The sequence below is a fragment of the Anopheles merus genome, chromosome 2L, assembly GCF_017562075.2.
Source record: "Anopheles merus strain MAF chromosome 2L, AmerM5.1, whole genome shotgun sequence".
Lineage (NCBI taxonomy): Eukaryota > Metazoa > Arthropoda > Insecta > Diptera > Culicidae > Anopheles > Anopheles merus.
In genome coordinates, this window is record NC_054083.1 from 54,148,331 (window position 1) to 54,161,187 (window position 12,857).

The window sequence follows — 12,857 nt, forward strand, 5'->3', positions numbered from 1 at the left end:
ATTAGTGCAGCAGGTCGGGTCGGCTCATGAAGCTTCTTTGGTCCGATCTGCTGAACCACACGCTTGCTGACGGGGAACCGAACATCCCGACGGAAGTGATGTTCACAATCCGTGAGTAGCACTGCTATCATGCGCCTTCTTGTGGCATGTGTCCAACATTTTTGGGATCATCTTCCTGACGTAGGCAAGTTCTGCAGGATACGATAACCGGAACATGTTAAACAGCGCATGTTTAACAGCATATTATATTTGATATTGGTCACAACATACCAGTCTCTTTAAAATAAATCGCTACAGCTTGACGGAGTCGTGGCACAGCGTTATCAATATACAATCTGCAATGTAAAAAGGACATGAAAAAGAACAAAAAGCAAGACAAATTGTTCACTCCTCATTAACATCAACCACCGAGTTTGTTTATGTTTTTTCAAGCGTCCACATGCGCGAAAAAGACGGCGCGTCAAATCGAGCGAGACATACACACCTCAATATGATGCGCGTAAAATGTCACCAAACAACGAAAGGCATATGGACAAACGAGTACGAGGTCTTTAAAGTGAAGTGGGAGAGGGGGGCACAAAAGCTCACTTCGAAACGAGCACTGTAGGCAAGTAAAGGAAGGGTAGAAAAAATGGGCGAGATGCAGCGATGCTCGAACGTCAAAAAGCCCTCGCCATGTTGTACGGGTGTTTGATTGAATACAAGCAAAACTCCATAGCTGCGAAGAAAACATAAGCAAAAATGGTGTTGGCTCGTGGGCTTGTATTTTTCGTGTTAACTTTAAATATATGCAAAGGTGAGTATAAACACTCATGGAAATGTATGAAATATGTGTCAGGTGTAGAACAAATATGTGGACTACAGTTGTTGTATAATTCTAAAAGTATTATGGCGTTTTACAAAATCTATCTGCTTGAACACTTAATGGACATGCAGAAAAGCAAAGGGTTTACTTTAACCAAGGGCAAATTGGTACCAATGTTTGGTTTTGCGAAGAGATCCGGCGGGGATGCAGTTCTGTTTACTGTTTAGAAAATTTCTAACAGAATTGTATGTGCACAAGAAGTATAGCTAGGCCGGATAAACGATAGCGAAAGGGTGACGAATATAGCAGAGCCTTTAATTAAACTTTAAAGTGCGTAAGATGAGTACGGAAGGAATAGAAGAAATAATAAGGAAAACTACAAGCGATAGCCAATGGTGGAACAGCGATCGGAAGACGATAGTTTTAACCAGACCGTATCGGATCTTGCCTCGTTGAATCGTGAGTGCTGCTCATTTATGTATGTAATATTGAGAAAACTTATTTATTGCTGGCGTCTCATTAAATGGTTCAGTAACGAGGCCATTCTTGTTTCCATAATTATTTAATGTTAACAATTACCTGCTCAGGTATTCGTCGCACTAAATCTACTCTGCATATAGATACTTTATTTTATTTATTATTTTCTACGCTAATTCAGGCGATTTGGATGGCAAACTATTGGACGAGATGGATGATAACGACATGGAAATTGAATCTGTTCAGGAAAATCGTAACTTTCCAATTCATGCCAATGGCATATTAGCGCATCCTAGGTAAGTAAATAACATACATAAAGTGTTTTGCGTGTGAAAAGCTCAATCATGTATTTTCTATAATGTCCGTGACTAAAACATGATGTATGTTATTAACTAACCCTTTAAATAATTACTATATGGTATATGTGTGTGTGTGTGTTCTGGACTATTTCTACATTGGTCCTTCATAGGAGACATTCAAAGTCAAAAAACCGGATAAAAAGAAGGTAACGGAAGCTGGAAAGTAAAAATACATTATTTATTTTGTATTATGAACATTTTGTTAAGTTTGCTGTGACTTTTGTTTTAATATCCATGATTAGAAGAGACATGTGTTCATTCATGCGATGAAATAATGCTTTAGTTTGTTTTACTATATTCTCCTAAGTCGAAATCGAAATAGTTAAAAGTTGAAACATTTTATTTTTATTTCAGATACAAATGTTATTCTTGCGAACCTCCAGACTGCGCAGATACGGCGATTCATGCACACTATTGTCAAAATGCTATTCAGTGCTGGAAATCACGAACCCGCGATCCAGAAGGAAATGAAAATGTACAACGAGGATGCACTACTGAACATGAGCAGCTGCCTTTGTATTGTAGTCAAAATCAAAAATCTAGTACTGGCGATAGTGGAGGACCTAAAAAACGTCACGTTTCTAGCACTGGAATGTATAATATTGAGTGCTGCACGGGAGATTATTGTAATAATGGATCTTTTCCAGAGCTCCCACCGATGAGAGGTAAACATTCCTATTCTAATTGAGTAGGAAAAACTTATCGCAAAAAGTTATCATTTGTCTATTACAGTTTCTAATACAGAACAAGATGCGGATCCCTTCGCGCTGAAGATGGCGGCAGCAATTCTAATACCTTTTGGCACAGTTGTTTTACTCGCTGTTACCGTGATCTATTGGATGCGTCGAGCACACAAGAAACGAATGAGCGCTTGTCGTACGAAATACGATGCTGAAACTTATTATACAAATGATGATGTATTACGCGCCACCAGTGCAGGAGATAGCACTTTGCGAGTATGTTGCACATTGATAATTCCATTCTAGCATCTGTTCGTTTAATTATTTTTTTATTGATTAATAGGAATATTTACAACACTCTGTTACATCTGGGTCTGGTAGCGGACTCCCTTTACTTATACAACGTACTCTTGCTAAGCAAGTGTCACTTTGTGAATGCATCGGTCGCGGGCGATATGGAGAAGTCTGGCGTGGCATTTGGCACGGCGAAAGTGTAGCAGTAAAAATATTCTTCAGTCGCGATGAGGATTCATGGAAACGAGAAACAGAAATTTATGGGTAAGTTGCTATTATAGTACCAAAGATGATAAACCTAACGATTTATGAGTTTTAGCACCGTTTTATTGAGACATGAAAACATCTTGGGGTACGTTGGTTCAGACATGACTTCTAGAAATTCTTGTACGCAGTTATGGCTTATAACGCACTATTATCCTCAAGGATCTCTTTTTGATTACTTAAATCGTACTGCAATTTCCACACATCAAATGATAACCATTTGCCTCTCTATTGCCAATGGTATGGTACATTTACACACTGAAATTTTTGGAACTGAGGTTTGTGAACTCATCTTTAAATTTGGTTCCTATTCTTAATTATAATTTATATTCTTTTGGTAAATTTAAGGGTAAACCGGCTATCGCGCATCGTGATTTAAAGACAAAAAATATTCTAATTCGAGCAAATGGTACATGTGTCATTGCGGATTTTGGTCTGGCCGTAATGCACAGTCAAACAACTAATAAAATTGATATAGGTAACACCGCTCGTGTCGGAACAAAGCGCTATATGGCTCCGGAAGTTCTAGACGAAAGGTATGTTTTTAAATAAGAATGATAGATGTTGCATAGATTGTTGTTTTTTTTATTTTACTTTTGCTTTTAATTGTAGTATCAGCATGGAATGTTTCGATGCCTTAAGGAAAGCTGACATTTACGCAATTGGTTTAATATTTTGGGAAGTATGTCGCCGCACTATCTCTTGTGGCATTGCAGAAGAGTATAAAGTTCCATACTTCGACTACGTATCATCAGATCCTAGTTTTGAAGAAATGCGCAAAGTTGTGTGTGTCGACAATTATAGACCATCCGTACAAAATCGTTGGACATCTGATCCGGTAAGTAATGAAAAAATAGAATGGGTAAATGTAATGTAAAGTCTATTTAAAATCTAATCTATATATTTGTTTACAGTTTCTTGCTAGTATGTCAAAGCTGATGCGTGAATGTTGGCATATGAACCCCAATGTTCGATTACCAGCGCTAAGAATTAAAAAAACTTTACTTAAACTGGCTAGCTCTGACGAAACAATAAAAATTACCCCGGATGGCGAAGTAGTAGTATGATGACACTATATTTAATTAGCTATAGATATGTCACGTATGACAAGACGAATAGGATAATCTAACTGTTATTTTTAACCTTAAGAGTGCTTTTTAATTAGCATGTACAAATAGCATGATACATAAACTTTTTTTTCTATACTCAAACATAGGCACATTCAGAGTCAATTAATGGTTTAGAATATGAAAATAATTGTTTAAAATATAATTAGCTATATATATATATATATATATATATATATATATATATATATATATATATATATATATATATATATATATATATATATATATATATATATATATATATATATATATATATATATGTGAGTTATTAACCCAACATTAAATATTTGATCACAAATACTGATACAGGAGTTCATTTTTGATTGGAACTTATTCCTGTTTAAACATTTCAATCAGTGGTAAAATAGAAAAGTACGTTTATGATTTCTTTGCTCATTAAGTGTGCAGTATTAGTGTATTGAATATTATAATTTAAACATATTTTTTCTACTTAAAACGTAGCGGAAGAATGATTGGTAGTGACGTTTATTTGTGAAACAACGAATCGTACAGATGTTCACTAGCCATCGTGCCATTGATGTAACTGATAAGGAAGTGTCCTTTATAAATTTGAATATACTTCGTGCCTGTAACCGCCGTATATATTCGCAAAGAAAATTGTAAATAAAATTTGTATTAACTAATTGATTAGATTAATTTTTATAAACGAAAATACGGTATGTTCCCGAGTTACGCGGATTTCTAAATTTGACAGTTTATGTATGAAAACAGTACCATTTGCTGCAAGATTTGTCAAATGGAAAACTTTTTTGCTATAATGAAAAAAAAAACGCCTTAAAGTGGATAACAGATAAATTTTCTACACGAATCATATTAAATAAATCATTAAGTATATAAAAGTGCCGAATTTCATCCATAATAGCCATTTCTCGAATTATTTTGATCGAATTATTTATTAAAAATGTAATATTCGACTTATGCGGATGCCTCGGGAACTGTGTATCTCGGGAACAGACTGTCGAAAGAATCCTATTATCATATTTTATGGTTTTAATGGATCATCATTTTTCAAAATGATTTAAAAACAGTGCAAAATAGTGATTAGACAAATAAGTATGCAAGAAAGTTATTTTTGAAAGAATTTTTTACTGCATTATTTCATTTTGAACTAATTCATTTATTCATTAATTTATTTCAAATAACATTTAAGTGTATTATTTGAGGAATACGGCCTTTTTGGACCGTTCCTCCTGAATAAAAAAGTGTATTATTTCGAACAAACCAGCCGAAACTCTCTTAGCCGCGGTAGAGAGGAAGATGCTCAGAAGAATTTTTGTCCCGTATGTGGGGAAGGCTAGTGGGGGGCTGCTATAACGACGAGCTATACGAGGTGTACGACGACCTCACTGTCGTACAACGTATGAAGAGGCATACGCCGGAATAATTGACTTCGAAAGCCATTTATAATCAGGAACTGATGACAACTTCTTAAGACAGTGGTCTCCAACCTGCGGTTTTCCACATTCAAGATTAAATTTTTATTCCAATTTTATTGAAAACATTAAACTACGTGTATAAAATGTATGCCCTCAATGGATTGGGCCGCTTCAAATGTTTTTCTTTTCAAAGCGAAGGGGTTCGCAATCCTAAAAAGGTTAGAGAGCACTGCCTTAAGAGACCTAAAACTAAAATGAAACCCATACTTATCCTGAAACCGATACAGTACCCATACTGGTCCAGGGACTGATAATGACATCATGCCGGATCTAGACCTGATAATGAACCTATGCCGGTCCGGGAACCGATACTGAGCTCACACCAGCACAGGAACTACCGTACCAACGGAAAATGATTCCATCAAAACAGACGCAGACGCATAACAAGTAGCATCTGCCTAACCAGAATGGAAATGGAAGATACTAAAACGAAATATCAATGCAATAAGTTACATTAAAAAATATCCAAAACCACACGGATGACATTGAGAGATTGTAGCTTCTTGAACACTTGATTTTATATGGATAGTTGCAAGTATGTTCACTACGAGGTAGACACATATGTAGACCTGACACCGAATACGGTGCCAATCAAGTTTGAAACAACAGACGAACACGTTGTTGGATCTAAGCGTCATATTGTTGATTGGTGTTCAAGCCCTGTAAGACGATGGATTAATTTGCCTGTGCGTTACTGGGCGAGCTATGGAGTTGGGTCGTGAATGTTTAAAATTTTAGCGCTATAAATGCATTAACGAACTGATATGGGTAAAAATCAACCAATTGGAACGCATCATACGAAAAGGATGTACTGGTAATTGGCTAAACCATTGAAAGGAACATTGTTTGGTCGGTATGAAGGGCAATCCTCCAAATTTGACTCGTGGGTAAGAGTGCGATGTGATTGTTGCTGAAGTACGGGCCACCAGCCATAAATTAAACAAAATTTATGAGATCATCGAACGTCTAAGTCCAGGGACACGGCCTTTCGGCCGCTTAACTTGCAACCAAACTGGTAAAAAACAGATAAAACTTTTCATCAAACTTGTGATAAACGGCGAACTGATGAATGCTTGTTTTGGGGTTTTTTTCAGGATTACTCTTGGCAATCAATCAGCTCGGCGGTATTCGTTTAGTAGATCTGGAATTGATGAATTCGTTTCAAAAACGTTATCCGGAGGGAAAGTGTATGACACCGGGTAAAATTCCTTAATATTTAATAGTTTGATATAAAATTTAAATAACTTTTTAAACTCCACGTATAATTTCCTCGAAAAAGTCAACAGTAAGAAGGAGCAATAAACGAAAGTCTACAAAAACGCTTTTAATACCTAGCAATGATGTATTACATTCGTATAATGTAAAATCGTCTCCATAATAGCTTTCAAAAGTTGAATTATTTCAGGCACAACATGACACAACACTGAATGTCAGAAGAATCATGTCAGTTAATGTAATAGTTGCTTTTGTTGAGCATGCGCTGAAAGGTTCTGAAATTTTGCGTTAGTTGAAAACATTATTTTCGAGGTTCAGTTGGTAAAGAAGAGTTCAACGAATTAGTTTGCGTTCACTGTAAATTCATATTGCATTATCATGCATGCATTCGCTAAAACGTGGACGGTGTTTGTTTGTGTGTTTAAAGAAACGGACAACTTCTAAAGAAAAGTGAAACGCAAGAAAGTATACTCCAAAAGTTGCTTGGTGGGGAAAACAAGGTCGAACCTTTCTATTCTAATAGGAAATAGGTGATCAATATAAAGGGTGATTTTAATTTTCTTTAATACATCCATCAGGAGGTGAATTATGGGATGGGTGCTTTATGCCAATCCATAGGAAATAATGTTATGCATCCAGTATCTATCGGGCCATTGCAGAAGTAACATTAGATAGGTAGTTGTAGAAGCAAACAAAAAATGTTCTACGTGGATCATATCAAAGCAAAAGTACAAACCATAAGGAGTCGTAGGCTGGCTATAGAGTTTGTCTTAAAAAATGTGTTTTTGTTTGTGTGTCGTCCAATATGGAAGTACATTTAGCAATATAGTCCTGGACATTATTTTTAATCAATTTACTTAATTTAACTTTATTAAGCTTCAAGCGTATTTTCAAGACATCGTGTATTGACAGATCTTTGTTCTCAGGGCAATTCTTTCCTTGCTTTGCCTTATCCCGTTAAACTCGGTTGAACGTATATAATAGACCTTTGACATTATTGATGCCATAGAATTCAATCTATTATATGTCATTAACTATCTTGGCGTTTGTTACAGTTATTGATGTAAACTTTGTAATGATTTTTGTTCTTCTTTTTTGGCGAGACAACCTTTGACAGGGTCACAAGTGGACAAAATCATTTTTGAGCTTAGTTATCTGTGATTTATTGGTGTACACACTTTAGAAGTCCTATATACACCATACCAACGTATAAGGTACCTGCTCCATACGAGGTTTGAACTCCCGACGAGCATGTCGATAAGCTATGGAAAAACTCAAAACAATGCTATGGTATCAATATATGGAATACATAATGTATGCTTATTCGAAGCGCTTATTTTAGCTTAGAAGATAATTGAGTTTGACGAAAAAGATAAGACAATCTCAACACATAGTGATGTGCCTAATGTGTGAGTACTGAGAAAGAGTAAACATGGATAAGATAGGCGATTGCAACTCTACCAAAGAAATCTACGCTAATTTATCGGTAAAAAGTTAAATTAGATACTTATGAAAGTAAAATAAAATGTATGTTTGTATATTTTAAATCGCTTTTCTTAAACGTTGTTTGTAAATAGTTATTATAAACAATAAAATTTAATTATGACTTGATTGTACTATAAACTGGAATGGAACGATGAAAGGAAGACACTTGTTTGGCATTGACTGTACGACGCATGGATAATCTGATTCTTGATAAGTATGTTTAGTTACGTCACCAGGTATGGGAGCATGCTGTCGTGTAACGTTGTGTGCGTGATAGAGTCAAGCCACAGAGCACAAATTTATGTTGAGCGCATGCGTAAACGTTGTCGTGGTTTACTTGCGAATTCTATTCGGATCCGCTTTGACATGGACAATTGTTTCGCATACTTCCGAATAGTTCAATGTAGATAATGTTTGCGGTTTGCGGTTGTCTAGATCGTTATTAGCAGTGTGAAATTAAGGTAAACGAGTGCGATGCTTAAAGGAGCGTTTATTTTCATAAGTGCTATTTAAGGGTGGTAAATTGGTGATACATTGTTACGAAATGTGGATTTATACGAAGATGGTGCTGAAAATATCAATACAGATATTGTGCGTAACAATCAAGAGTGTATTTTGTGTTCAAGTGATTGTTTGAAATAAGTTTATTCCGTTCAGTTCAGTTTATTTCGCAAAATCTGTGCTACAAAAACTGTAAGAACAGTAACACTTTTTCGATTGCGAACCATTACTGTGCTGCTCTGTCATGGGCGAGCGTAGGTCAATTTCAAGGATAAGGCCTTGTACGTGAGATACAATAGTGGTGTATAACGTAAGCCCCAAAAACCCACACTTGTTGGTGCGATTGTATGTAATGAGAAAAGCTAAACCAGTGACCATTTGATAAAAATAATTTCCGTCCAACAACTGTCGCTTAATTGTGATAAAGGTCTTCGATCTACATACATGTTTAGACATTTAACTTTCTCCTCAAACGTCGACGTAAATTATGCTGATAGTCTCTACAATCATTATGATTTATATTATATTATATTATATTATTCATTCTATGTTGCTCAGGGTGCTTACGTTCGTACATCTACAGCGTTCAACGTTTCGATTTCAGCACAATAAAGGAATAAAATGGCTGGGTTTTCATCGAAAGCTACATTACGTTCAAAATGGGGCGATCTAGTCGAAAATGGCACTACAAACACTGAAACCACGGCGGAGGTTTCTCAGGGATTAAAACACGTTGTCGGATGGCTTAAACAGGTGTTGTTTAACAAAACACGTGTATATCTTCGTGTATCCGTTGTTCTTAGTCAGTCACAGTGTTTTTTCTTCTATTTTATCTTGCTATATACGTATCAAGACTATGACATTAGTAACTTGAGTGTTGATTAATTTAATAGTTATTCAAATTAACGAATTATGTGTATATTAATCGTGAAATGTTGTGGCTCTATTTCAACAAATTAATGATTACTTTTGAAATTTCTTATGTGAACCATCGTAAAAATCATAAACCCTAGACCAGCATGGAAAGCAACGCACGATATTTACTGTAACATTAATGTAATATATTTGTGTGTGTTCGTCTATATCTTATGATTTAGTAGATACCTTGTATGCAAACGAATACATTACTAAAAATACACGTGGAATGTTGAAATAACTGAAGTATAACAATTTTCCTTAATTTATTTATTTTTAGGCATCCGTAGAAGTAAGAGAAGCTGGGAAGCGGGCCGTCTCGCAAATTCAGAATAATACGCCTAATTTGTTACATCTTCACACAACAACTCTTATTCGGCAAGCAAACGATCGGAATACTGGCAGCATGACGGGAGCAGTGGATAAATTAACTCTCATTCATTATAACGATGTGTATAATATCGATGCCAACAGCAAATCCGAACCAATTGGTGGAGCTGCACGTTTTTGCACGGCGGTTAGATCCTTTAGTCACTTAAATCCTCTTGTCTTGTTTAGTGGTGATGCATTTTCACCTAGCATGCTAAGTACTTTTACAAAGGGCGAACAGATGATTCCTGTATTGAATACTGTTGGAACTCATTGTGCGGTGTTTGGAAACCATGACTTTGGTAATAATTGAAACAACAGCCATCCACACTGTTCATTCAACATATTGTGCATTATTTTCTTTTACAGATCATGGCTTGGATATTTTAAACGAATGGGTTGAAAAGACAAATTTTCCATGGTTGATGTCCAATGTAGTTGATAATGAAACCGGACGGCCGTTAGGTGGTGGTAAAATTACACACATTATGCATCACAATGAGGTGAAAGTAGGACTGATTGGTTTAGTGGAAAAGGAATGGCTTGATACGCTTCCTACGATTGATCCAAATGAAGTAACTTATATTGATTTTATTAAGGCTGGAAATCAACTAGCAGATGAACTGCACAATCAGGTAATTTTCCACTTATTGTTAAACTAACGAATTACAGTGAATCCTGGGAAACTCGGTAATGTAGAATACATTCAAAACCATTATACAAAGCAGTAACGTTCCTCTTTAATACTAATTTCTAAAGTATAAATATAAATAATATTTTTATATATTATAATTTTTTCGGCCGTGCAGCCGAACCTAATTCCAATTAATAATATAGAAAAAAAGGTTTCTATATATTTACCAAATGTATGTTTAATAAAAAAAGGTTTCTAGTTATTGTTTATTATCGACTTTGCGATAACGATTCGCATTACGTTGTTAACCTTTTGTATAATTTTCATAATTTAATGATTTCAAGGATTTTCCATTTGATTTTCTTTTGTCCAGGATTTGCAGTTTTAAGCTAAATACTATGTTACATACAATTTAATAGATATGCTCTATTATTGCAGGGTTGCGATATTATTATAGCTTTAACGCATATGCGTACACCTAATGACATCGAGTTGGCCAAACATAGTGGACGTATAGATCTTATCTTAGGTGGACATGATCATGTATATGAAATATTAAATGTATGTCGGCGCATCATTAAAAACAAAACCTGCACGACAGTTAATTAATTTTTATTTGTTTCATCTTTGTAGATTGACGATACTCATGTAATAAAATCTGGTACAGATTTTAGGCAATTTTCAAAAATCGGTATAAGCTTAAATCGCAATCAGAATGGCAAAATTAACATCAATGTGGAGAAAGTAGATGTGAACTCCACAAAATATTCGGAAGATTCCGAGCTGAAAAATGAACTAAAAAAATATTCGGAAACTATTGAATCCAAAATGGATGAAGTGCTTGGAACGTTTGCTGTGGAATTGGATGGAAGGTTTTCTGCTATTCGTACATCTGAGACCAATCTTGGAAATTGGATTTGTGATGTGGCTCTGGCAGCCACCGGAGCTGACTGTGTTATCATCAATTCTGGTACGTTCCGTTCCGACCAAATTCATCCGGCTGGACCGTTTACTATGCGTGATTTGATCAACATCATACCGATGCAAGACCCATTGATTGTGCTGGAAGTTACGGGAAAAATTTTACATCAAGCGCTTGAAAATTCGGTGTCAACGTATCCTAAATTGGAAGGAAGATTTCCTCAGATAGCCGGAATGTCATTCGTCTTTGATCCTACAAAAAAGCCTGGCGAACGAGTAGAACCGAAATTAATTCGACTTGGCGACGAATGGTTAAATCTAGAACAAATATATACGCTATGTGTTAAAAGCTACATATACGGAGGATGTGATGGGTACAACATGTTCAAAGAATGCCGCGTGCTCATGGATGACGATGCTGCACCAGAACTTGGGTTAGCCATTCAGAATCATTTCAAAGCCATCGATGTACGTTTGGGAAAAACTCATCACACTAAACATCGCCAGTCCCTTGTAACTCTGTCACGACGTCACAGCATGGTACAAATGCTTGAAAATCTAGAGTTGGATGGCCCCACTCCAATCAGACGGAAATCGTCAGTAACATTGCCGAAAATGGAACATATTTGTAACAATCGAGGAAAGGTATGTAAAGTATGCATAAACATTCAACAATTACAACAAAATAACTATGTTGTGTACTTCCTATGTTTTGAAATTTTAGCTTTTACGTCGCGCTTCGTTGGATGATTTGGAACAAAACAGCTGCCAACTTGCACCAACAATTCAACACAGAATTATTATGATCCAAAATCAAGAAGTATGGTTGTAGTTTAACGGTTGGTGCTTAACTAACAGTAATTATATTTACTTCATTTATTTTCCAGCACATTCAAGAGATGATTTTAAGGCGGGAAACAATTGAAAATAATTCTGTGATTAAAGAAACAGACGAACTTACTCCATAAGTTATTATATTGTTTAAATCGTTGTACATCTGTTGCGCAATTGTTAAAGTATGATGAATATAAATCAAAAAGATGTGGTTATTATGCAATCTGTATTGGTGAAGCCCTGTAAATATATTTTAATATTCATTTTCAAAATGAATTATCCTTAACCAACGATGTTCACAGATTGTTGACAAAAAATGAGTTGTAATTATGGAATAATTTCTAGTAAAATAGTAGATACTACTATGCAATAGATTTTATATCTTAAAGGATGTTATACAGTGTGGAATGATATTATGTGCTTCGACTGTTACAGCTATTTTATAATTATATAATTTTGAATCAGTCAAAGAATAATTAAACAACATTGGCGTACCTTAATGAATTTAAAATAATAT

At 35.4% G+C, this 12,857-nt stretch overlaps 2 protein-coding genes and 1 pseudogene across 19 annotated transcripts; all 3 read left to right on the forward strand.

Annotated features, from left to right (window-relative positions):
- Window positions 1-672: 672 nt before the first annotated feature.
- Window positions 673-4,155, forward strand: LOC121593901 (activin receptor type-1). Of its 5 annotated transcripts, none has more exons than XM_041916662.1 (10): window positions 673-796; window positions 1,464-1,578; window positions 1,752-1,787; window positions 1,996-2,306; window positions 2,374-2,597; window positions 2,665-2,879; window positions 2,935-3,157; window positions 3,228-3,415; window positions 3,492-3,717; window positions 3,794-4,155. In XM_041916662.1, exons 1-10 carry the CDS (start codon window positions 742-744, stop codon window positions 3,944-3,946), a joined length of 1,746 nt encoding a protein of 581 aa, XP_041772596.1. In that variant the 5' UTR covers window positions 673-741; the 3' UTR covers window positions 3,947-4,155. The 5 variants fall into 5 exon arrangements, with proteins under 5 accessions (XP_041772596.1, XP_041772598.1, XP_041772595.1 ...); XM_041916661.1 differs by lacking the exon at window positions 673-796 and adding an exon at window positions 813-1,264; XM_041916665.1 differs by lacking the exon at window positions 673-796 and adding an exon at window positions 1,222-1,283.
- Window positions 4,156-5,945: 1,790 nt separating this feature from the next.
- On the forward strand, window positions 5,946-6,679 carry LOC121592377 (annotated as a pseudogene).
- A 250-nt stretch (window positions 6,680-6,929) lies between these two features.
- On the forward strand, window positions 6,930-12,626 carry LOC121593528 (trifunctional nucleotide phosphoesterase protein YfkN). Of its 14 annotated transcripts, XM_041915958.1 has the most exons (9): window positions 6,930-7,181; window positions 8,024-8,167; window positions 9,272-9,420; window positions 9,863-10,253; window positions 10,321-10,586; window positions 11,024-11,146; window positions 11,219-12,151; window positions 12,231-12,326; window positions 12,394-12,626. In XM_041915958.1, the coding sequence occupies exons 3-9, from the start codon at window positions 9,289-9,291 to the stop codon at window positions 12,472-12,474; spliced, it is 2,022 nt and encodes a 673-aa protein (XP_041771892.1). In that variant the 5' UTR covers window positions 6,930-7,181; window positions 8,024-8,167; window positions 9,272-9,288; the 3' UTR covers window positions 12,475-12,626. The 14 variants fall into 14 exon arrangements, with proteins under 14 accessions (XP_041771892.1, XP_041771889.1, XP_041771888.1 ...); XM_041915955.1 differs by lacking the exon at window positions 8,024-8,167 and having other exon boundaries at window positions 6,930-7,227; XM_041915954.1 differs by lacking the exon at window positions 8,024-8,167 and having other exon boundaries at window positions 6,930-7,211.
- Window positions 12,627-12,857: the final 231 nt, after the last annotated feature.